Here is a 25,744-nt window from a genome sequence, read left to right on the forward strand (position 1 = left end):
AATGGGAAAAGACAGGGTGATGCCAAGGTGGTGGTGCCACTGCACCCATCTGTTGCATCCAACTGCACTCCCAGCCTGCAGCTGCCTTTTGAGCTGCAAGAGGCAGAAGTTGCATGGGCTGTCCCTGTGAAATGCCCAGGGGTGGTTTATGAGAGGTGAGCAGGGTTCCAGCAGCCCATTGGCCCCAGCAATAGCCAGGTTTGGTTGGGGTCTGTGACCACCTAGCCCCTAGGTGAAGGGAGTCATACATGTCTCCAGGGTCATAACAACCAGATGGGAGCATGCCCTTCCTTGATGGCAGTATGTTGCTCCTTGGGAAGGTGTAAACCTGAGGTGGGGAGAGGAAAAAGCCTTGAGAGTGGTCTTGGATGCTGAGCAGAGGGAAGAATATACAATATTCCTGGGCAATTTGATTCCCAAGTCCTGAGTCAAGTGTGAGGGAACTAAAAGTTTGTGGGTGCAGGAATGTGAGTGTGTGAACTCCCTCAAGGATTTACACTGTGAATAACTCTTTGGGTTGAGAGGGAAGAAGGTGATTATAACCTGAACACTGTACTTAAAACCTACACATCATTTGGCTCCTGGCTGCTGCTGCTTTGTTTATCCCACAGACTTGGCAGGCAGAGGACACCTCCCAAATGGCAAGAGGGGTTGACAAAAGTTGTGGCTGGCCAGCAGCCAGCTCTCCAGGCTATGGACAGGCTCCCAAGCTCTGGGTCCTAATTAGTGCTTTCCTTCTGTAAAAAGTTGTTTCAAAGTCCAGGGCAACACAGCTCTTTGCACTCTGTGGTTGTACAGCCCCTAACACAACCAGACCATGCTCACAACAGAGGTCTTGCACAAAGCTGCAATACAGAAAGAGACTCTGAAAGCCTCTGTCTCCTTCCCAGGTAACTGATTCTCACACACTTGCTCTCAGAGTTAGGAGACCTTGTGTTAAGAGCTCAGAAAACAAGCTCCATTCTTGCACAAGGCAGCCCAAGTATTTGCAAAGTCCTTGGTTATTTCCTTGCTTCTGTCCTGGGCTTGGGTTAGCAAAGAATTGCTTTGACATAGTCACTGGGCAGAGCAAGGAGGCTGTTTATGAATGGCCCATGCAAAGAACCTCCATCATTCAGATTTCTGAGCAAAGACACAATGATAAGTTGCTAGACAGTGACATTTGACCCATGAAAGTAATAAACAGCTCAAGTTGTGGCTTTGTTCTTGGCATAGATGTTCAATATCTCTTACATATAGTCCAAGCAACCTTGAAGCAAAACTGGAACAGGAACCAGGACAGACAGCTCAGTATTAACCAATATGGTCTATAATAATTAAACAATAATAGTTTTAAGTGGCCTCTCTGAAGATAAACTGTATTTTCTCCTCTTGCTTTCATTTCTTGTCATTAGGCAGAGGAGCTTGCCTCTCAGATCTCTGCACAGGCGTTTGAACTGTGTGTGAAGTGTGCTGAAATTACTGCCAGTAATTAGTTTATTTAGGGAGCAATTAATTAAAAGCAACTGTTTCCCCCTCTATAGATTAAAAGAGTGCTATAAGTGATATCATCTTTAAAAGAGCAGCTGTGGTATAAAAGGACCAGAGATTAATTACTCTCATCAGTCAACAAGGGTGGAACAAGTATCGATGGGCTAAAACTGCTGAAGGGAAACATTAAGTTAGCTCTCAGGAGTAACTTTGGGGCTGCAAGTGCAAGGCAGGGAGATGAACACTGGGGGACAAAAGTCGCATGTCCTGACAGACAGAGGCACTTCAGGCTGAACTCACTTGTCTTCCCTTCCCAGCAGCATCAGTGGGAGGCTGGCAAAGGCCATGGCCTGCAGAAGGGTCTGTGCTACCCCAGGGGTTTGACAGCTCACACACAACACGGGTGACAACAGCCGAGGCTGATGGCAGGGGGGGTAATTAAGGAGGATTGGCAGGGCCTCCTGAGAGCAGCTGAGCATCTTCTGTGCCCGAGGGACTGAAAACACAGTGCTGCTCTTCGGAGAGCCTGGGATGAGGGCTGCTGAAGCCAAGGGATGCAGTGGCAGAGCTGGGGCAGTCTTTGCTTCCCTGTCAGCGGCAGCTCAGGGAGAGGGGACAACCTCTCTGTGTGCTTATGACAGTCCTTTCCATGCTCGTGCCTCTGCAGGTCGCTCACCTGCCAGGAGGGTAGCAGTGCCTCAGATCACCAGGTTTTGTCCCAGGTTATCTAACACTGCTCTTTTTCTCAGCTCTGGGATGTGACAACCATGGAAATCTTGTAACCACTAGTGCTGACCGTGCCCTGTACCAGGTCTTACTAAAGCACCTGAGGTTATGCTGGAACGGGCACAGATTTGGGAAGAGGAAACACATCCCCTCTCCAGAGATGTGTGTCAGCTCAAGCAGACAGCAAAAGCAGCAGCTCCTGACGAGCAGTTCACGGGACAAAGTTGCATCACCTGTAAAACACCCTGTGGGGTCCCTTGTGGGGCTGAGCAGGGGGTGCACGGCGGGGTTTGCAGAGGAGGAGTGTGGGGGGGAGGATGCTGTCCCTTCGTTATCACGGGGATGAAGCTCTCGGCCAAACCGCAGGATCCCCGCATCTGGGAGGAGGGTGACGCGGTTCCATGGACCCTATCTATCCCTCTCTATCCCCCACCCCCTCGCCAAGGCCCGCAACCGGGGGGGGGGGGAGCGGAGAACGGACACCCTGCAGCCCCTCTGCCGCGGCCCGAGGTTTTGGGGAGGGGGAGTTGTGGGGAAGGAGCGGGGGTTGCGGGGCCGGGGGGTGCGGGGCCGGGGGGGCGCTCCGCATCGCTCCGCTCCGCCGTCATTGGCGGCCCCGGCGGCGGGCGCGGGGCGGGGAGGCGGGCGCGGGAGCGCTCCCCCGCAGAGCCGCCGCTGCCGGGCCCGGCCATGTGCCGAGAGGGTGGCTGCTGCCGGCGCTGCTGCTCGCCGCTCTGAGCTGCCCTCGGGCTCCGGAGCCTTTGGGGTTTTTTTTCCCCTTCTTTATTTTTGGGGTTTGGTTGGGTTGGGGTTTTTTTTTTCCCCCTAATTATTTATTTGTCACTTGTTTCTCCCCGCGCTGCTGCTGCCCGAGCTGGAGACTTCGGGAGACGCGGCCTCACCTGAGAGATCCGGCACAATTCCCCTGTTTGAAGGTAAGCGGGCAGAGGGCAGCGGCCGCTCGCACACGCTCCCCCTCCCCGGCTTGGCTGGGCTCCTTCCCCCTCCCCGTCCTTCGCGACGCTACGCTCTCCTGCCATGCTTTCCCCCTGTTTACTTCTCTCTCTTTCCGCCTCCCCCGCCTTCCTCCCGGTGCATCCTAAACCGCCTTCGAGCAGCGGTGGGATGGCAGCTCCGGGAGAGCCGGCAGCTGAGCCCCGCGGCCCGGGGGGATGAGCGTGGCCCCGGCTGCGAGAGTTGGGGCTAGGAAGGGGTTTGGAGGGGAGAGGCAAAGCAGAGAGGGACATGGAGAACGGCACAGCATCCACTCCGCAATAGCTTGTCTGGAGGAGGCTCGTCAAGTCCTTAGACCAGGATGAAAAAATACCGGGGTGTTCCAGGCTTGGTTTCCTCTGGTTCTACAGCACCTTTAGTTTCAAAGCTGTGCCTATGAAAGAGGTCGTGAAAGCATCTCTCAGGGATGGAGGGGGAAAGCTGCCCCTATCCTGTGCCTTGCCTGGGTTTGTGGGTCACATCCTTCTCTGCCCCAGCTCATCCTGTGTGTGCTCAGCACGGGGCTGAAACTGGCCTGTCCGGGCATCTCACCTGCAGCCATGCATCTAGGGCAAAGGTTGGTTCCTACCTCATGTCCTGGCCTCAGTGGATGTAGGAAACCCCCCACTCCATCCACATGAGTTTGTCAGGATCACCCCAACCCCAAGTTAGGCAGCAAACCGGCCCTGAGCTGACATGAAACAAAGCAGTTGGTGATGGAGAGGAATCCAGAGTGAAATGCAAGGAAGGTTGAGTGTTCAATTACCTGTGGGTTGTCTTTGTCACTGTTTGGTTTATACAGGAGCTGTCTTAGGTCCTCACTCTCAGAAACACATGGACCTTGTTCAGTATGTTAAACTGCAGGCTCGAGGTGGGGGGAGCTTTGTGAGGGAGAGAGAAATCCCCCGAGGGAAGATGGCTTTTCATCTCCCCGTATCGACTGGCTTCAGACAGGATTATTTATACTTGACATAACAGATCACCAAACTTGGAAGGTAGTGGGGGTGTTGCTCATCCTCATTAAGGTAGACAGTTTTCTGACAGAATAAATTAAAGGTAAGAGAAGACTGCACTTTGAGGTTCAACAGATTGTCTTCTAGCCTCAAACGAGCAGTGAAATCAGCATAACACCTGGGTGCTAAAATCACGCTCCTCTGTCTTTCCTGATGGATGCCTGTCAGTGTTGGGTATCCCAATGTTCAGAGTGCAGACCGTGCTCCTGGGTGACCTCATTGGAGCAAAAGAGTGATGGGCTTTCTCTAGTCATTGTGTCTTCACTGAGTAAGCATCAAATCCTACTGCTGTTCATCGAAAAAGGCTTACATAAATTGTCCATGAACTAAGTGCCTGAACTGCCCACACACCTCTGTTCAGGCACTTGCCCCGTTGTGACGGCGTGGGAATGAAGGAAGGTTGTTTGCAGCCCTTTGTGGTTGGTTCTCATCTAGCCTGAAATGAGCAGAGAGATGCATTCTGGCTGTCAGGTGGTGACAAGAGACTAAAAACACCTTAAAGAGCGTGCAGCTGTAATTAGAAGTGGAACCTCCTTCCCCCGTGGGTCAGGATTTGTGTGCAGAACGATGATGGGACCTCGGAGGGAACTTCACCAGAATCCCCCACAGGGTGACTGCTGTTGATTTATCACCCCTCAGTACATTAGTTCTCACTTAGGAAAGATGTGGGGATGTGAGAGGAAAGGAAGGAAGGAAACAGGAATTGTTCCTCTATGCCAGTGAACACAGGTCACAAGCACGGGCAATGCCCACCTGAGCACAAGGGAGCTGCAGAGCATTGACAGCACTGTGGTTAGTGGCTGGATCTCTGCTGTGATCAGTCTGTCACTTCTCCTCCTGATCCTTTTCTGTTGCAACTGCAGCAATCTTCAGACCCTGGTGTAGGTGATCCAAGCCTGAAGCTTTGGTCTCACGGGCTTTGCAGTCTAAGAACACGTTCAGAAGTGGCAGAGGAGCCGCTCGCTGTCAGTGGCATGTTGACCCAAGTCTTTCTAAAGGTACTTTGATGTCTGAAGCTGAAGAACAGCTCTGACCCTGCAGCCACACCTGAGCACCCCCCTTAAGAGTCCTGTGAAAGTTTTGCTGGGTGAGGGATTCAGAGACAGGGGTGCTGAATTCCCTCAGGCAGTTATGTGCAGCCCAGAGCTTGTAGCTGCATCCTTGAAGGCTGAAGAAGTCTGTACTGCTGACCTATGGGCACATCAGGACGTGTCCTCAGTGCATGTGGGTCAGTGAGGGGTTCTGCAGCTGGCCAAGCTGTGAGGTGTTTACATGATTGAGAGCTTTTCAGCTGGCTGCACAGTGCCTATCTGGATTAGTGCTGGTGTAAGAGGTCCTGTTCTGGTGCCTGTCTGTTGTGTTGTCATGGATATGGATAAGGACATGGGCAGTGAAGAGGTGTTTGCTGCTGACAGGGCTCCTGCAGCCACGGGATGGAACTTATGACATTGAAGAAGAGCAGGGAAGGGATGAAGGAGAGGTGGCAGGTGTTGGGATTGAACTTGCAACTCATTCCCATTCTAGTTTACACTTTTTCCCTTGTCATTGTCTATTATGTCCTCCTGTCCTCGTGATCTAATTTATCACTGGAGGCAGGATTGGTTCACCATTTGCCTGGGAAAAAAAAGTATGTATCTCAGCTTTACAGATTGGCAGAAGGATGACAGATATGTTGGGTGATGGGCTCTGATCCTCCTCAGACCTTCCAGATGCATTCAGATCACAGCTGAGGCCAACCCAGACAAGGCTGAGACCTCAGGAACCTGAGAGCCCAGTGATCCTCTGAGAGCAGCCCTGGGCAGAGCTCAGCTGGAAAGGTTGGGGGACAAAATTAAAAGTCCTAATAACAGATTGAAATATCCTTGGATATCCATTTCTCCCTGGGATGCTTAATAACAACAGCCATGACCCATTAATAGCAGTCCAGGTCACCAGTGGACTGGGTGGTTCTCAAGGTGCCTGTGTCAGGACAGGAGCAGAGCTGATTTAGGCCAAAACACTGATGATTTTGCTCCATCCTACGTGGCCAAGAGTATAGATTTCTCCCAGGAGTGAGGTGGGCAGCAGTGTAAGCTGCAGCCTGGGACACTGTCAGATGCTGTCATCTCCCTGGGCGTGCGCTGGTGCAGCTTTTGGCAGGCCAGGGAGTGAAGGCAAGAGATGAGTCAGGGGCTGGCAGAGTTTTGTTTACCCTCTCACTGCAGAGTTTGATCTTGCTCATTGGAACAAGCACCTGTGATGGGTCAGAGCTGGTGTTCAGCTTCATTCAGAATAACAGCACAGGATGGGCTGAGACTTGTTCCCCAAGCTTGCCCAGCCCCCAGGGCAGCTCAGCCCCTCCTCGCTGGCTCCAGTGCTTCTCTCTGCATCTCTTACCTCCTGGACAGAAGCCACCTGCAGTGACACACCACCCAGCATGGCAGTTTGGGAGCTTGCTGAGCTCTGCTTGACAGCAATGCTAATTTTCTCCCCAGCTGGAGAGCATGTGCCTCATGTACCTGCCCTTGAGGCACAGGCAGGGATGCAGCTCCTTGGTGGGGCTGAGTTGAAGGTGCACACAGCTCTGCTGCCCTGGGAGATCTCTCTCTCTGCTCCACAGCTTTTATCAAAGAGATGGAAAGTTGTCACATTCTCTCTGCAACAATATCTGACATTATCCAAGCAATTTGCCCTTGGTGTGTTTCCAGAAATAGGCCTACAGTAGACAGGGGTGACATCTGGATGCATTTCTTGTTGAGTTCAGAAACATTCAGTAAACAAGACAGGATCTATTGTTTAAAGGTTATTTCAAAGGACTCCCAGGGAGTTATCTGGCCTGCAATGGGGAAAGCCTTAATGGCACTCTGATAATTGCCTTTTTTCTGAAGGATGTTTTAGAGGCAAATTACCAGAAAGCCAAAAGCAAGTCTCAGACCATCCTTGCCAGAGCTGATCCAACCTGCAAACGTGGAGCTTTCCTGTTTTCACTTCACTGCTGGTTGGATCAAGCCTGGGCAACGTGCATCTGGCCGTGGGAGGAGCAGATGGAGGGGGCACAGATGGGGGATGTAGGGGAGACCACCAGCAGTTCAACAGTTAAAAAAGGTCTCAGATCAGAATAATGGGACAACAGCATTCACTCAGCAGGGAGGGTGAGAGAAAGAGCCCTCCCCAAGGCACTGAAAAGAAATGTCATTAGCAGTGGGGAAAGCAAGTGCCTTTGAGCACCTGAGAGAAGGGTGGGAGGCTCTGCAGGGAGAGGGGGGCTGGCGAGGTCTGTGCTCAGCAAGGCCGCTGTAGGAGACACTCTGCAGCCCACAGCTTTATTCATCACATCCCTATTCAGCTAATAGCTTCATTAAAAAAAGGGAAAAAAGGAAAAGAAAAAGCAGGGTGAGTGAGTTTTTGGCAGAAACCAAGTGCCAGGCGTCATCCCTTCACGCGGGTAACGGCTGCTGCTCGTGTGGTGCAGAAGGGAAGAGCTGTGGCTTTGCTGTCACTCACACCAGCCTCACATCTGCATGCTCTCCTGGCAGAAATCACTGCTGGCTCCTTCCCTTGGCCCCAGGGCAAAGAGAATTAATTCTCACTGTTAAGTTTGTGCCATGATGGGGAGGAAATCGCGTCACGCTCTCCCACATCTCCCTTGCCACCGATTCTCTCTGAGGGAAAGGTGGAGGATGAGTGAGATCAGGTGTCTGGGGAGTCCTGGAGCTGGTCATTGTGCTCTGCCTGCAGTGGGACCATCCTGGGTGCTGGCTCCAGCCCTCCTCTGCCTCATCTGATGCTGCAGAGGAGTCCTGGCAGTGGGTGCTGGGGGAGAGCTCTTCAGAGCCCACCCACCCCAGCTTGTTGCTCCCTGTCTGCCTTCCTCCTGTTCATCCCCTGGTGCTCCAGCCCTGCTCTCCCTCAGGCCAGGCACTGAGGTATCAATTACAAATCTCAGGTGGTGCAAAACAGGCTTTGGCTAAAAAGCTTGTAGGTTTTTCTTCTTTAGATTGCTACTAAACCCCAGCTTGGGCTCTTCCAAAGCTACACAGGGTGGCTGCTCTTGGGCAGGTGACAAAGGAGATGATTTTCTTGCTAGGTGGGGGACAAAGCCCTCTGCACTGCCAGCTTGAGATATGGCTTTGAGGACACACTGTGGCTTTTCTCTAGGTACAAGTTCGTCACAGGGTCTGATTCAGAGAAGCTCATAAGGTTATCATATTGGGGGCATTGCACACAGTTGGGATTTCCTTCCTCTCTTGGCAAGATGGGAGGAAAAGTCCTTTTTGGTTTCATTTAATCCTGTGCAGAGCAGTCCCTTGTTGAACAAAATGCACCTCTTGTAGTACTGCCTGTTCCTCTCATACCTGCAGAGCCAGATTGTCCCTTTACTCACTGTCTGAGGCTAAAGGGGAAAACACAGCAGCAGTAATGAAAGGAAAGGGGTTGCCCATGGGGAGAGAAATATCCAGATTGCTGAGGGGATGGGGCTGCTTTGAAACCCTCTGGAGAACACCCCAGCCTCGTGGTGGAGTCAGAAGTGATCACCTCCCCAACCTCTCCCCACGTCTGGTCACATCGACTGAAGTGGATCAAAACGCCTCGAGATCCAAAGACTCGTAAAGCAGCCCTGATCATAACAGGGAGTTGTCTTGGTCTTTGATACATGGGCTCCACTGAAGTGGGTATTTGCTGTGATGATGCAGGAGTGTGCTGGGAGACAGAGGGAGTTCACAGGGAAGTGCCAGAGGAATCCCCAGAGCAGCTGCCTTCCAGCCTGCAGATCGCAGCTCTGCTACAGCAGCCGCTTACAGGCACCGTGTCCTGTCAGCAAAGTGACTTACCTACAAATAGCTTGGCTCATGTTTTATTCCCACTATTCCACCTTCACTCCTCTGGGTTATTTGGGTTTTTTTCCTTAGGAAATAGTGTTGTTTGTTCAGAGGTGTCAGGGACAGTGCAATCCCAGGACACAGCTCGTGCTCCGAAAGCCACGTTTCTTCCCCCGTTCAGCAGAGGCCGTTGCTTGGGCTTTGCCATGTGCTTCACATCTGGATTCTCTCTCCTCACAGCTTGGATTTCTTGTAAGACCTGTCATGAACCTTCCTGCCTGAGCTTTGGCAAACCATTAACTCCCTCCTTTTTCTGCTGCCTGCCTTCAGAGGCAGCTTACAGCTTGTGCAGTGCAGGGAGGCTCTGCCTGCATTGCCCCTGTGAGCAGCGATGCTCTTTCTTCCCCCTGGTTTCCCACCCTTGCATCCTCTCTACAATGGTGTGCACATTGTCAGTCTTCAGTTAACACCATCTACATGATGCCTTTTGTGGCAATCCAAGCTGAACTTCTCCCTAGGGGAGAAAATACAGTGTGAAGGCTGCCTGAGGATGGGCTTTGAGCAAGTGCTGCAGAGGGCTGGCTGCGGGAGGGCACGGTCTCGCTGTTGGGGGATGTCTCTCTGTCACTCTCTGTGAAGCAGTGTGAGAAGGGACTTACAGAGATGCAGTTTAGAAGGCTCTCATGTGGAAGGGAAAGGGGTTGTCTTGGTTTGATTGGTGTCACCTGCTGGGTAGCTAAGCCCTGGAAAGATTAGTGGTGGGATCTGGGGAAAAATAGCCGTGCTGTGAGAGTGGGAGTGGAGTCGGGAGGGGAAGGATAATAAGTGGTGCTTTGGGTTTGCTGTTAGGCAAATCTTGTGCTTTTATTGTTATATTACACAGAGGAGGGGCTGGGGGAATAATGCAGAGTTGTGCCTGTCCTATGGGTTCCTTTTGAGATGCCTTCCCCAGTGCAAACAGGGACAGGCAAAAAGCTGCGTGGTTCAACCACTGCCAAGAGTGTGTCCCTGGGTACAGAGCAGGGCCAGCTGCACCCTCCCACCCCAAATGCATTAAAGGGCTTGAAAGGTGTTTCTCACCCCCCACTCAGGTTGATCTTTCTGATCCAGCTGTCACCAAAACCTTTTTGTTACTGATGATACTGGAGCTGAAGATGTACCCAGAGAAGGGCAGCTCTGATCTGCAGCACAGGGCACAGGCACCACTGAGCTGGTTCCAGCTCGGGCAGAAGCTCCCAGAAAATTTGGTACCTCAGGGGTATAAAACCCCTGTGCCCAAATCTGAGCTGTAACATGAGCTGCCCACCGAGGACATTGCTGAGCAGAGGAGTGTCCTGTCCTCTCAGGCTGTGACATCCCATGGGCAGGCATAGCCCCCTGAGATAAAGCATGATGTGTATGCAGTTGATATTAGCCAGCTCCAGCTTGCAGCTTCTGCTTTGCAACAGTTTGGCATCACTGTCGTGTCAAGAGTTATTCCTGATTCTCACGGTAGCTCGTGGGAGCAGAGTCAGCCCACAGAAAGTGGGGTTTTCTTGGTTGCACACATTTTCCCTTGTGTTTCTGGCATCACATCTTTGTTTTTGTTGTATCTTGAAATAAAACAAGGTAGGTTACAGAAAACACAAGACCGTGATGGCAGCTGCTGAGGAACAAAGCGCTGATCTTGCTGTCTGGATACCTTTGTGTGTCGGGTTGTTGAATGTTAGGGCTGGCAGACCAAGTGTTGATCTTTAAAATACTGTCTTGATTAGTAGTAAATATAAAGGGTGACTATTTCTGGGCTGTGACAGTACTGGTGACTGCAGGGGATTAGGGTTGCTCAGCCTCAGAAATGTTACTGGAGCCAGTGCTTGAGCTTTGCTCAGAAAGAGATGATTCCAAAAGCTGAACACAGATGAGAACATTTTCAGGGAGCTGAAAGGGCAAAGTGCTTTGTTTGATACAAATGCTAACATTGCCATGTAACCTGAATATCACAATCCTGTGCAATTTAATGACATCCTAATTAAACCAGCCAGAAGCAGAACTGAAGCATCCTGTGATCACAGCAGAAACTCCTGGGCTCCCATGTGCTGCCTGATCCTTCCTCTGCTGAGCCTGGGAGCAGTGGCAGCCAGGTTACAGGGTGTTTTATTAAACAGGCCCGTGGTTTGAGGCAGAGGTGAATGCATTCCCAGTTCCCAAAGGAGAGCTGTGATCTGTTTAAACCTGCAAGGGACATCTCCTGCAGGCAGAGCTCCATCACCAGTCAGGCTCCTGCGTGAGCTGAGCTCTGCCAGCCAGGCATAGGGCAGTGGAGATGCTCGTATTTGTAGGTCTGGGTTTTGTAAGACTTCAGCTTATCTGTTAAGCAGGTTTCTGTATGGTTTAACATTAAGATGGGCTGCTAATGAGGTGCTTATTGTGGAACTGCAGCATTGTGGTGATGTTTAGAGAGCTCAGTAAATCAGTGTGGGTTCAGTGAAAGGTGTTGCTGCTTTGGTTATGGGTTCCCAGTTATCACAGCTCTTATTTAACAGTATAACATACCTACTTCCCAATGAGTCCAAGCAAATATGTTCAAGCAAAGTGCATTTAATCAGCATGCAAGTGGAGGAGAGTGGAATTCAGCTGAGATTTGGGTGGTGGAGCGGGGCAGTGCTGGTGTGTGAGTCTGCTCCTGCTTTGCAGGTTGGATGGAGGCATTTCTGCATGCACATCCCAAGGGATTGCCTGGTCAGCCCCCCCTGGGGCTGTGGGAAGCATAGCCCATCCCAAGCACGTACAGCTGCTCTTGGTACCCTGTCCCATCCACCCTTCAGCAAGGCCAAGGAAGGGCTCAGATGCTCAGGGGTGATTCAGAGCACTGGCTCAGCTTTCAAAGAGAAGTTACTTGGCATTTTCCAGCCCTTTGAGGTGCTGCAAGTGAGGCATCATTTAAGCAGGGATGGCAGAAACTGCAGCTTGCTGGGGAAGGTGCTGGCACTGATGTGCTGCAAACAGGAGCTGGGGAGGGCAGAGCCTGCCGTGTGCAGGCAGCAGCAGCAGCTCCCTGCCCCACCAGCCTCGCCTGCCTCAGTTTCCCATGCTGACAGCAGCGATGCTTTGGCTCCTGGAGATGGGGAGAAGATGGAGAGAGGGAATGTGTGGGAGCACAAAGCACCACATCGCTCTCAAGGGCCTCCTTAGCATCAAGGAGTCCTTTCAAAGACAGAGGTTGTGTCGTCCTAGTGCTGACAGCAGGCAGAAAAGATCCATCCCGTGTGTTCTGATTTCTGAAAGATGCTGTCCCTGGGAACAGTCGATATTTCAAACACTTGATCCCAGCAGCTCTGTGAAGCCCACATGGTTTTAGTAGAGCAATTTGTGTGAAGGTTTCCCTCTGTTTATTCTCCTAATGATGGGTTTCAGCTCAGCTGTTTGAATTATTTGATCTTTTCCGCTTCTTTGCTGATGATTTTTGTTGTTGTGGGGTTTTGATTGTTTTTGCCAGTGAGTTAAATCTTTCCTTCTCTCTCAGGAAAAGCAGTAACAGAATTAAGGTGAGAAGGGAAGGAAAATTTACTGAAACTGGTTCAGTGGAAGTTGCCAAGAAGCTGAAAATTACCCTCTCAGACAGTCTGTATTAATTTCTCTGATGCAGTGATGATAAATCCTTATTAAAAAGGATAACACAAGGAGATTTTACTGCCTGTAGGAGAAATCCTGGCCACAAGCAATGAGGAAGCCCATCACTTGTCCATGATCAGAGCAATTTGCAGATGTGTGTGTCCTTGTCTGTGCCACCAGCCTGCAGCACACAGTGGTGTGCTGTGCACAGTGTGGGTACGAAGCAAACCCCATGGCCCAGGGACAGGGACTCTGCGTTGGCAGCAGCACTTTGTCTCTGCAGATTCACTGCTCATAGCAGCTCCCTTCTCTCTGGAAGTCCAGCTCTGGGAGCACCACAGAGTCAGTAGTTGAAATGAAGTGATTTTTGGCCTCTGACCATGTCAAGTGGCATGAAGGTGCCTTGTCTTGCTTGTTGTGCTGATGAGAGTGGGGCTGTGAGGGCTCCTTCCTTCCCATGCAAGCTGTGAGTCGGGCCAGGCAGGGAGTGCAGAGGTGGTGACAGCCTTATGTGCCAGGCCTGAACAGTTATGTGTTATTTCCAAAATCATTCAGCTCTCTCTCTTTCCTCTTCTCTTCTTTATTCATGCACTGTGCTACCTTGCTGGGCTGGAGTGGGAAAAACACTCTGCTTGCTTCTCATTACATGGGCTGAACCTGAGCCTTTGCCAGAGCAATGTAAAGCTGTAGCTATGGAAACTCCCTACCCCTTTTTTATGATGTTTTCTTTTTTTAAGGCAAGAATGTATATCTCATTGGAGATCCCAGGTGGGGCTGCTGGTGCCTGAGTGGTTGTTCAGGCAGCCCTGAGGGCTTGTCTGTGAAAGGTGCTGGGTGGTCACAGCCAGCATGAGGAGAGTTACCTGGTGCTACAGCAGTAGCAGGAGCTGGAAGCACAGACCCAGGTAGCTCTGCCAGGAGTCTGTGTCACAGGGCAGAGGAGCAGGGACTGGTGAGGAATAAGCAGGTTGCATGGGGAGCCACAGCCCAGGAACCAACTTGTGACAGAGGGGTGGGGGGACAGTGTGGGGCTGCCGGAGGTGTCACTGGCCATCAGCTACTGGCCCACAGCTGGAGGGGACAAGGACAGAGGAGTTCTGGTCTCCCTCCCTTCCATTGCTGCAGCTGGGTGAGCCCTGGAGCTCTCAAGTTGTTGCATTTCATGAGCACCAAGGAAATGGTTCTCCCTGCTGCCTCCACTCCAGCCTGTTTGGGTCCCTGAATCCTGAGCGAGTCATGCAGCTCATAAAGACTTTAATCTGTGGAGGATCTTCCCATCCCACAGAGCTTGTGTTCATACCTCTTAGAAATGCAGAGCTCTTGGATTTACTGCTTACTGGAAACATACACTGTACGTGTCCTTCCTTCCCCAGCCCCTGATGGATGGCTTGTCTGCATCTCAGGACATCTTCAGTGGCACTGAGTCAGCTCTGGCGACTCATCCTTCCCAACCACTGTCACAGGGGGTGCAAGGAGAGTAGAGCTGACCCCAGCTCCTGCTCACCTAGTGCCTGGCCTGGGAGGATGTCTGGAAACAGGCTCATATTTGATAGGTTTTAAGCAACCTAGCTTCCAAAGCTGAGCCTCAACCAGCCCAGGGCTGAGTTTTCCTGTCTGTAAGATGAGTGTTGGCATAGCAATGCTTCCCCTCTCAGGCATGGTACTGCTTCCTTTGCCAGAGCCAGAGAGGAGCTGGGACAGAGGCCCTGGGCTGAAATAGGGCTTCAGCTCAGATGTTGCATGTTGCATGTGCAGCTGGGGCAGGCTACTGGCTGCATCAGTGGCTGCTCTTCTGCATGCTGCACAGGGGTCTGTCTGGCTTTGTGACTGCCTGGGGCAAGAGCTAAAAGGTGCAAACACAAGCTTTGAAGCATGCAGTGGTTCTACTAGCACAGGGCTGAAACCCAGCAGAGTTGACAGCCCGTCTCCCCCAGGCCAGTTGTTGAAATGTCTTCCCATAAGAATAAGGCTCCTTTCAGAAACCACTGCACAGCCAGAGCCAACAAATCCCCTGAGCTGAAGCAACCACTGCTGGGAGGGCCACCATAATTGCTGCTGCTCTTTTGCTTTGCATGGCCATCAGAGGCTACCAAGACCTTGCTGTCCCTCTGCACAGTGTCCTGAGCCTGTAAGAGCCTTGTCCCCAGAACTGTCATGGATGGGATTGCTGGACCCATCCCAGCAGCCATGTCAGTGCCCCTGGGGCCAGGAGGCAGCTCCAGCTCTCAGACAGGGCTGTAATCTGCTGAGAGCTCATCCAGAGACTCTGTGTGAGTCTCTTCCCACCTGCCTGACCCAGCAGCCCCGTCTGAGGCATTTGCTGGGAGATGGGACAAGAGGTAAGAGGGTGGGAGCTACTGGTGTAAGGCACTGGGTCCCACAGGGCTGCCCTGGCTGCATCAGGCTCTCAGGGCAGCAGCAGCTGGTTTTCAGCCTAAAGAGCTTTCAAAATCCAGGTGAATGGAGCAATTCTGCAAAGAGTTACTCTTTCAGAAGGACAAGTCTGAGCAACCTTTGCTGACCTTTTCTGTGCCTTGCTGGCAGGCCGTGGTGAGCTCTCCCACGGGACACTGATGGAGAGGGAGCAATGCCTGCTCAGTGGACTGGGCAGGAGCAAGGATTGATCATCAAAGCAAGATTTACTGGTAGTTCTCAGTAAGCTAACCCAAACTTTTCAGGCTGGCCAGGGCATGTTTCCAGCCTGCAGAACTGGCCTGCTAGAAGTCTCGGGTGGGTGGGTGAGTGCTTCCCACCCTCTGAGTTGTTTCCCACTCAGCAGTGATTGCAGCAGCTTATCTGAAGCTGCTAATACCAAAACCTGCTCTCCCTGATGCTAATATCTCAGGCTGACTAAACCCTAATTCAAGAGGTGATTAAATGATGCAGGATGGAAAGACAACCTGTCTTTCTTTCTTTCTTCTTTTTTTTGAAGGAGTTTAGGCTGCTTATGTATGTTTGGGATTATGGGCTGCTTTGCAGCTGATGTATGGAAATAATTCCTGGTATTTAAGCAGAATGTGATTGTGCAGTGGAAGGTGGGATTGGGCAGGATAAAACCCTCTGGTGTGGTTTGACAGCAGCTCTCAGATCCTCAACAGGGACCAGCTGGCCATGGGTCCCTGCCATGGGGGTGAGACCATCCTGTCTGCACCAGTTCCTTCCTTGGGCTTGAATTTTGGGTTTACCTCTCCTGGACTGATGGTGGCACAGGGCTGGTGTGCAGGGAGACAGTGCTGGGCAGCACTGAGTCACCAGCATCCCTGTCAATACTGATAGCATCCCTTATCAATGCTTTTCATGTCAGTTCTACAGAGGGTCAGAAGGGCAGCACAGGGAGAACATACCCTGCTCTATTCCAGGCAATGCTGAAGTGTCTGCAGACACCTTTCCTTGTCCATTTGGGACAGAGATGGCAGCACCTTCAGGATGGCCCCAGGAGTGCTGGGAGAGGACATTCCCGAGGGCAGCACACGCACTGTCCAGGTGATTCAGTGTTTTCCTCATCCCTCCCCAGTGACACTGCTGCTCCCTGTTTAGCTTTTGCAGTCATTTAGATTCATGCCTGGAGTTGTGCTTAGTAAGCTTTGATGAGCTGTGCAAATATTCTTTTTCATTAGGCGTGATTTGGTTGCATTAAATGACATTATTGCCTCATTACTGCAGAGCACACGCTCCTTCTGGCCTGCTGCTGGGACTGGCATCCCCTGGATCGATGCACTTTGAAGGCAGCCTGCACAAATGTGCTGGAAATTCAGGCAGCTATGAGCTAACCTCTCTTTTAAAAGCTACTAATGGTGATTTGTGGGTGGAGATCTCTAATTGTCCTAGGACAGTTGTCTTGTAACAGTTGTCCTGTGACAGTTGTCCTCTCTTTTATATTAAGCTTCAGGAAACCCCAAAATTCAGAGTGGCTGTTGCTGTAGGGTGTCTCTCCTGAATAGCCTGGGCACCCTTTGCTGGGCTATGTTGGCCTTGAGCTGCTCAGGCAGAGGAGTGCAGGCTGTCTGCTCTGGCAGTGCCACCCGCTCGCAGGGACACCTGAAGGGAGACGTACCCTGTGTGTCCTCAGCATCTGGAAGAAGTTCATACAACTTATCCCAAAGGCAGTGAGAGATTTTGGGCTGCCAAAACAGAACATTTTGATGATAAAGTTCTGAGGTTTAGTGATATATAGTGTCATTGTTACATATTGTTATGTCAGACAATAAGAGCAGACAGAGGAAGGTCACTGTGATGTTTGACCTTCCCCATCTCAGCCTGATGCTGATGGAGCATTTCTGGCTGTAAAACTGAGCTGAGAATGGGAAGAGAGGAACTATCCTCTAAGCCTCTCCAGGCCCCTGGAGGGGTTTATGGTGGGTTGTGATTGATGCAAATACAGGGGATACATCCCCACATCAGCCGATGTTCCTCTTGCATTAGCCTGATGTACCTCCAGGCTTAACTCTCACTGCCAGGATGCTAAAAGCATGAGAGAGCATCGAGCCAGTGCTGGTGGGTGGAAAGGGCTCTCTCACACCCCAGCTTTCATCACCCTTCCATGGTTGTGGTGTTTTCCTCCTGCCTTCAGTGTAGTCCCTGAGCACAGCCAGTCCCAAGCTGCCATCCTTGCTGCACCCCAGCACTGGAGCATGGAGGTGGTCAGGATCCTGTTCTGCAGAGCTCAGCACTATTCCAGCAGTGTCCCATCTGCTGAATAATTGATCAGGCACTGTGTATAGATTGCCTTTGAAATGTGTTGTTTCTGTTCTGGACATCAGTGAGAGCTGGAGTATTGAGGTCTGTCCCAGCAGGCAAGAGGGCTGGGGGGGGCATTGTGGGGGAATGGCAGCAGATCATTGCAGGCTGTGAGTGCCTCTAAGTGGCCTCTGTAATTGGCTTCAAACCAGGCAATGGCTCTAAAGCCACCAGAAAGGGCCATGCAACTTTGGATAGGTGTGAAATGTTTTGTTCCCTGTTCTGATTTGACATTAGAAAGCCCCCAGCAGCGTTACAGGCAGTGGGTGCCAGCACAGACCTGGCTGCACCTCCCAGGCCATGGAGCCTGCTCCAGTGTGCCAGAGATTCACTTCCAGAAATCCTTTTTATTCCAGGATCTAACAATAGTGGTGCAAACCCCCGTTTTCAGGGTAGGGAAAGCACCTCAGGAGCACAGGAGCTGCTCTGCAAAGGGCCAATGTCCAAGTAGAAATGGGAGTGAGCACAGTCCTGGAGAGTGTGGATGGGAGGATGGGGCTGCTGGGGTCTCCAAGCCATCTCCAGCACCCAGGAGGACCTGTCTACTATAGATGACCCTGGGAAATTATAAGCAGCATGATCCAAACAGTTAAGTGCCTCCTACTCATGAGGTGTTGAAAAGAAACTTGGTCTATGGGTGTCTGGAGGTAGGGGGAGTTCCACACGAGAAGCACTTGTGCTGAGATGGGAAAGCATTGATTGAGGAGCCATGTCTCATCCTTGTTTTGGGGAGTGCTCAGATGGTCTTGAGGAAGCAATGGGTCCACAGACATCAAGGCCCCACGTGCCTCCTCCCCAGCTCACCCTGGTCAAGCCTGGCCATTTAAATCCACGCTGTGTACACAGAGCATCAGCCCTCAGGCCAGGAGTGCTGCTGTCAGGAGGAAGAGAGAGCAAGCAAACAAAAGTGATGCAGGCCTTCTGCTTAAAGTGTTTTTCATATGGAAAGCCACGTTCTCTGCCTGTGTTTTTGGCAGCTGCCCTGTCCTCTGGCTCCATAAATGCAGAGTCTTCTGCTGGCACTGTGCCTGGCTGTTCCTAGCAGCCTGGTTCTTATTCATTGACGGGGTAGGATTACAGGAACTAGGGGAAATGCAGAAATAAGGCTGTATTTGCCACCAAACTAGTTTTGGCTTCTAAGTTATTTGCTGTTTTCCCACCTCTCAGGCTGCAGGTCAGGCAGTAGCTTTCCTTCACACCAGTGCTCTCTGGGGTTTACCCTTGGGCAGAGCCGTGGCACTGAGTTGGCACCAGGGGAGCGTGAGCCAAGCTCACTCTGAAACTTTGCAGCATCAAGGGCTCAGGTCCAGTCTGCTCTGCCCTGGCCACTTTATTACAGTGTGATTTCTTGTTACCCTGAGCTAAGGTCTTGTGTCTTGAATGCTACCTGCTACCCAGCTCTGGGGTGGCAAGCAGCAGCAGCAAGAGCCAGCGGTGTGGGGAAGCAGCATCTCAGCCCACCAGCATCACTCACGTGCTCTCCTGTTTCCCCAGCCTCTTGCTGAATTTTCCTTTCTTCTCAAGTGGAGCTTGGTCAGAACTGTCAGCATCAGGGTTCATTGTGCATGGATGAGCTGGGAAATGGCCACATTGCCCACCCAGGGCAAGACCCACTGAGCTCTTGGCCCTCCACCACGTGCTCCTCTCATACCCAGCTGCCCAACTTGCTGTTTCCACATAAGACTTCATCTTCCCAACCTGAACATCTGCCCTGTTGCCATCTCTCTCATGGGGGTCTTCTCTCCAGACCCACCACCAGCCATCCTCATGATGGAGGGTGGCTCAGGGGGCTGTGCTGATGTGCAGGGTCTCTCCCCTTCAGAGGCCCCTCCCGGGACACTCAGGCACGGCAGCGGCAGCTACAGCCAGGGATGTGCTAGAGCAGAGCAGAGCCAAGACAAGGCAGGATGGTGTCACTTCAGGACACGGTGCTGGCCTCCTGTGCTCCCTGGGAAGGGTGGGGTGGGGTTTTTTCTCTTTGGGAACACAGGCAGAGCTGATCCCTGCTCCCCTGCATTCAGTCCCTGTGTTGTGATCAGCAGGACCGGGAGGACAAGGGCTGGGGGTAGAGGCTTTGAGCTGAATGGCCCTGAGCATGGGGTGTTTCTGGCTGTGTGTTTATTGTAGTCCAGGTTCCTGCCTGCTCTGGTGCTGGGGTACTTGTGTCTGTGCTATCAGTTGCTGCTTTGGACCTCATTTGGCTGTTTTGTTTCAATCTCCAGCTTCTGGAGTCAGGTGGATAAGGGCAATTCCTGACCTCCCTGTTAAATAGAGAGCTGTGTGGCTCCTGGCTGCAGAGGAAGCAGATCCCAGGGCTGCAGGCACAGCTTCAGTGGGACCAGCACTCCCTTGGGGTTTTTTGTGCTTGTCAGGACACTTCAGTAACTGCAAAAGGCTTTGTGGGGGTGACTGTGTGGCCCTGGGGATGGGAGCAGGGATGGGATGAGCAAAAGCCCCATTCATTTAGAGCTCTGTCCTGAAGATTGTCCTTAACATCTGCAAGTCCCAGAAGTTGGATTAACTGGGCACTTAAAGAAACCTTGGAGTGGTCTCCTTGGCAGTCCCCAGGTCTCTTTCTCACAGACAGGGTCAGGCTAGTCCACAGGAGCTGGCCATGGCTGGGAGTACTCCAGCACCTGGACCTGGAGCTCAGCATTTGGGAGCCGGGTGTTAGCAGGGGTTTGGATGGGCTGAGCTCAGCTCCACAGCTGCTCTGCAGCCTTCCTCCCACGCAGGCATCCCGAGAGGCCTGGCTGCACAGCCGGGCTCTGCAGAGCCAGCCCAGGAGTGAGATGCAGCTGTGAACAGCCTTTCCCCACACCAGGCACCCTCAGCAGCCCAGGGGCCGTGTTCAACATGCTGGGGAGGAAGATTTGGGATGATTTCTCCTCTCTGCTTTGTCAAGTGCAGTTCTGTGCTGTCCCACTCTCTGTGGCTCATGAGAAGCTTCCTTCAGCCCTGCTTCAGCCCCTGGGTTGAGCTGCAGCACAGTGGGAAGGTCTGTGAGTCTCTTGGGAAGGTCTGTCAGTCCCTCATGGCAGTGCCCAGGTGAAGGGGGAAGCAGAGGCTGATGCAAACCTCGCTCCTAGTGAGCAGCATGACCTCAAGCCTGCATCCTCAGCTGTGGCAGGGATGTACAGGGAGTGTCAGAGAGGAAAGAAGCTAGCTGGAGCTGCCAGGAGATCTGTTTGTGTCTTCTGAAGGCTGCAAGGAATAGAAAAGGTCATTTTCTTGCAACCTGGGACTTCCCAGCCACTGCAGGGCTGCAGGGATGGTGCTGCCACAGCTGCAGCAATAGATGTCCTGGCAAAAGCAGGCAAGAGGCAGAGGACTGTATCTAAAACCAAACATCCCATCCAGAGCAGCCTGTAGCAACGGTGCAGGGACGTGTCTTCAGTTTATGGCAGCGTGACCCATCCTTTGCATGCTGGGGAAGTCAAGCAGGGTGCTGGGGAAAGAGGGGGAATTGCACCCAAGCTCCTGTGAGTTTGCACCAGCTTGGCAGCTCCCAGTAACCCCAAGATGCACCATCCCATCACTCTGGCAGTTGCTTTCCTACAGCAAAGGGCTCCTGAGCAGGAGGCAAAGAGCTTGTGTGGAGTTAACATCCCCTCACAGCCCCTTCCCTGCTGTCTGGCAGCGGTGGAGGATCATCTGGGGGCTGGATTCAGATGGGGCAGAGGGGCTTGGAGGGGGTTCAGGCATCTTCAATAGCTGGAGGGCTCCTAATGTTACAGAGGGGCGAGGAAGGAGCCAAGTGACCGTCTGCTGGGTCCACATCTCTCAGTGCCTGCGTTCCTCATACCAGGGCTCCTGCATATTTTCTCCAAGACCACAGCAGAGCTGCAAAGCACTTCCTTTTACCAGGATATTTATTACTAAATATATGAATCTGGGAGCCTGTGGAGCGTGAAATTAGGAACAAATGTAAAAAAGGAGGTCTAGACAGGAATTGTTCTGCTCATGGGCCTCCCTACGCTCTGATTTCCTCCCCCTTTGCATGCTGGAGGGTTTAATGCTTCCAGGTACAGAGCTTTAGGCAGACAAGTATGTTATGGGAGGAAAAAAAGGGCAAAATGCAAATGGTCTTGCTGTGGATGAAGTGGGAGCTGCAATGCCACGTCTTGCTGACTGTGTCTGGGCAGAAACCATGAAAATAGCCTCTGTGCAACCCTCAGGTGCCCCCTTAGGGCAGGCAGATGATAAATTACTGAGGAGCCCTCCCTGCCAGAGCCCTGCCTGCCACCCTTTCACCCTGGCCTGGCAAAGAGCTCGCTAAGATGCTGGCCCACTTGTGAGTGCCATGGGCCTGAAGCTGGCCATCCCAGAGCCAGGACCTGTGCCTGCCTGGCATGCCCTGCCCTGGGCTCCCTGGCAGCATGGTGATGGCAAATGGGAGCAGCAAAGGACCCACAGAGAGGCATTTCCAGTGCCTGTGGCAGGCTGAGGTCTGCAGCTGAATGCCTCAATCCCTTTTCAAACAGGAACCAAAGTTTCTAAAGCCTCAATGCACTTTTTGCAACCCTGAGTGTGCCCTGCCCCTTCCCTTGAGCCTCCTCAGAGCATTTTGCCTGAGGAATGAGGGCAGGAGTTGGCCCAATGTGTGCCCCATGGCTGAACAGTGCAAGAAGGTGCTCAGACATCATTATAAATTACCTTCCCTCCTTCAGCACTGCTCAGCAGCAGCATAAAATGGGCTACTGCTTTATCCATTCAGCACTTACCCAACTTTAGCAGGACATTAAGTGCTTGAAAATATGCCACAGATGTATTTTCTTTGGAAGGGGGTTAAATCCCTGACAGATACAGTTGCTTTTCCTCAGGTGTTGAAGTAATTTGGGGCTGGAGTGGCTGGTTTTTTTGTTTTAACCTGATAGTGTGAGCTGCAAGCCAGTTTTGTTAAAGTACTTGTAGAGTAGGTGGTCAGGGAATGATTTGTCTCTTAATTTATGTCCCTTCTGCTGGTCCCAGCCACTGCTACTGGTTTTGTGTCAGCACACAGGTTCCTCAAAGGGACACTCCAGGGAGACAAATGTGCTGGTGATACCCCAAAACAGAGCTATGGGGCTGAGCTGAGCCACAGCATCTCTGTGATGTCCAGCATTCAGTGTCCCAGCCACAGCATTCACTGTGATGGGAGTGCACATCACACACAAGAGGGGGATGGATTAGGGGACCAGAGGATCTCTCTGATGAGGTAAGGCTGTGAGACCTGGGGCTGGTTAGCCTGGAGAAGGCCGAGGGAGACCTTATAAATGCTGATAAATCCCTAAAAGGTAGGTGTCAAGAGGATGGGGCCAGTCTTTGTTCTGTGCTGGGGAATGGGCACAAGCTGGAACACAAACAGTTCCACACAGGGAGAAACTCCTCTGGTGCTGAGGTGAGGGAGCCCTGGCTCAGGCTGCCCAGGGAGGGTGTGGAGGCTCCTTCTCAGGAGGTTTCCAAACCCACTTGGACACTTTCCTGTGCCCCCTGATTGAGGGGAACCTGCTTTAGCAGGTTAAATGAGCTCTAGAAGTCTCTTCCAAGCCCAACTATTGTGGGATTCTGTAACCCCCACAGTCCCCCCAACACTGTGACTTGGCCATGGTGGAGGTGAGGAGCTCAATGCCTCCTGCAGCAGGCAGACACATCCCATAGCTCAGCCCCCTGCTCAGGGAGAGGAGAGGGCCTGTCCCTGTGGTCGTTAAAGCCTCACTTAGCAGCTCCAGTCATTCCAAATTAAAATACCACATTGTTTTCATGGGGAAAATGGATTATAGGCTCAGAGAAAAATGTGTACAGCTCAGAAATCCTTATTGCAAAGCTCCTTGTCCCGTCACTGAAGCTCTCTGCTACGAGGCCGGAGCCAGAGGATGCCCTGGGTGCCATGGTCACTGGACAGATTTTATGTCTCTTGAGTCTTCCCTCCTGCATGCAGAAGAGCCCAATGCAACCTCAGAGCTGCTGCTCACTAAATCTCTCATCCACTGCATGAAGTGGGGGGGTTCTCCCTCTCAATCTTCAAGCTAGAATTTAAGATGGGGATGGAGACTCCCTGATGGCTTTCCTAGGCTCCCAGCACCAGGATCTGGCCTGATCCTGCCCAGCACCTCCCACATAGCCCTCCTGGTTTCTAGCCCTCTGCAAACAGGGATGAGCTGAGGGTTTGGGAATGTGCAGCCACACCAGTGCTGACAGAAGCCAGGATGCCATTAAGCCTTCTTGCCCACCTGGGCACACTGCTGACTCATGTTCAGCTGCTGTCAATTAACACCCCCAGGTCCATTTTTCCACCAGGCTGCTTTCCAGCCACTCTTGCCCACTTTTGCAGGCTGTTAATGGAGAAGAGGGCGGATGACAGCCGGGACCGTGGTCATCACAGGTGGAATATTAGCAACTGTCATTTTACTTTGCATCATCGCCGTCCTCTGCTACTGTAGGCTCCAGGTAAGGCCCAGGGGGGATGTGGCCCCACAAAGGGGGTTAAAACAGGGGATGTGGCCCCAAAAAAGGGTGTTAAAATAGGGGATGTGGCCCCACAAAGGGCGTCGAAACAGGGAGGGGAGCCCCTGGGCAGCACAGTGGGTTCTGAGGGCTGGCATACACGAAGCAGGGCGGGCAGCTTGGGGTGGCAGCTGAGTCCCAGCCCCGTGGGGCCATCCTGTTCCAGTACTACTGCTGCAAGAAGGATGAGTCCGAGGAGGATGAGGAGGAGCCCGACTTCGCCGTGCATTCCCACATCCCGCCGCTCCACTGCAACCGCAACGTAGTGCTGACCAACGGCCCGTCCCTCTACGCCTCGTCTCCCTTCAGCAAGAAACCAGCGCCGAACCGGCCCGGCTGCCCCGGCTGCGGGCCCTACGAGCCCCCCACCTTCTTCCTGCAGGAACCCCCCGAGGAGCTGCACAACGGGGGCGACCGGGTGAGCTACAAGACGGTGAGCCAGGAGGATCTGGATCTGCCGGTGAGCGTGGGCAACCTGCAGGCCCTCAACCCCAACCGGCTGTCGGCCATGCGCGAGGCCTTCTCCCGCAGCCGCAGCATCAGCACCGACGTGTGAGGCGCTGGCTGCCCCCTGGGCTGTAACAGCAGGGAGAACTCTGGGGAATTCAGGGGAGAGTTCAAGGGGAAGACAAAAGATGAATGTATTTCTGTGTTCTGTAGGCAGAGACGTGCTAAATGGCGATATAAACGGGTAGCAAATGAGCCCGACCCTAAAGGGGAGCCCAGGGGAGGCCGGTGGCTGGGGCAGGAGGTTTTTTAGAGCTGCATGGTGGGTTTTTGGGGTTTCTTTTATAAAGAGGATTTTGATATTGTTCGTCCTTTTGTACAAACACCCCCTCGTTGATATTCAGCTGGAGCACTGAGTGATGACAAGGAGGTAACGGGGCACATGGGCAGCTGCAAAATGGCTCGTGCTGCAAGTCAACAGGGATCTGCAGCTGCTTGCTCCTGGCCCTAGTGCACACACACACACACACACACACACACATAATACATCCCCCTATGATCCCATAGCAAAGCAGGGCTGCTATTGCCCACCCTTCTGCCAGCTGCAGCCACTTGTGTGTGTGTGTGTGTGTGTGTGTGAGCACAGCCCTGCCACATTCCCAGGCCATCACACTCCTCAAGTTGCTCTTTAATTCCTGGGTGATCTCCTCATGGTCATGATGGCCAGTGGGTGCTCTGCCCCTGGAGCTCTGGGAATAGCCCAATGGAGCTGGGCTAGGCAGGGAGGAGGGAGCATGCAAAGCCATTACATTATCTGGCTGTGTAACTAACAGGGCAATTTTGGATGGAGGAACACACCCATAGCCACCCTCTCCAAATAATTGCTGCTCCAAATTGCCATACCAACGTCTGATTGAGGGCTGTGTGAGCAGGAGCATGACTCTGTATGTGCTCAACTCTCCTGCATGCACATTTTTACATCCATTTGTGGATTTATTTGTGGGTTTGTGTTGTGTTTTTTTTTTTAAAAAGGCCATGACACTTTCCCTTCCTCCAGGAATGTGTCAAAACACTTTAGATTTAGGCAAAGCCACCTCTTTTGTGTTTTTCATCAAGTCATTTCCCACTCTGGACCCATCCCAGGTTGTGCTGGCAGAGCAGCAGGCGTGGAGCTGGGCACTGAGCTTGTCCTTCTGTGCTAAACGTGCTGCAAAGGAGCCATTTGGGTAATTCAGTGCTTTGGGAGGAGGAATCACGCCTTGTAGAGGTACCTAAGTGGGGACTCTCATGCTCTGGTTTCTCTTGGTTGTCTCAATTCCTTCCCTCCGGTCTTGCAATACTCCCAGTTTCTCCAACAACCCACCCTTTCTCCTGGATTGTGCATTATTGAGGTTAAAAGCATCACCCTGGACTTGGAGATGGCTGGTGGAGGACGGACTGGCTGCAAAGAGACTCGTGTGGCCTCAGCGCTGTGCTCTGGGT

General features: G+C 52.4%; 1 protein-coding gene across 1 annotated transcript; it reads left to right on the forward strand.

The window, feature by feature from the left end:
• The first annotated feature begins 3,101 nt into the window (after positions 1–3,101).
• FAM163B (family with sequence similarity 163 member B) lies at positions 3,102–24,371 on the forward strand. The gene is made up of 3 exons (XM_062011861.1): positions 3,102–3,131; positions 23,643–23,758; positions 23,982–24,371. The coding sequence occupies exons 2-3, from the start codon at positions 23,666–23,668 to the stop codon at positions 24,369–24,371; spliced, it is 483 nt and encodes a 160-aa protein (XP_061867845.1). The 5' UTR covers positions 3,102–3,131; positions 23,643–23,665.
• The last annotated feature ends 1,373 nt before the right edge of the window (positions 24,372–25,744 follow it).

Source organism: Colius striatus, chromosome 19 (genome assembly GCF_028858725.1).
Source record: "Colius striatus isolate bColStr4 chromosome 19, bColStr4.1.hap1, whole genome shotgun sequence".
In the NCBI taxonomy this organism is placed as follows: Eukaryota; Metazoa; Chordata; class Aves; order Coliiformes; family Coliidae; genus Colius; species Colius striatus.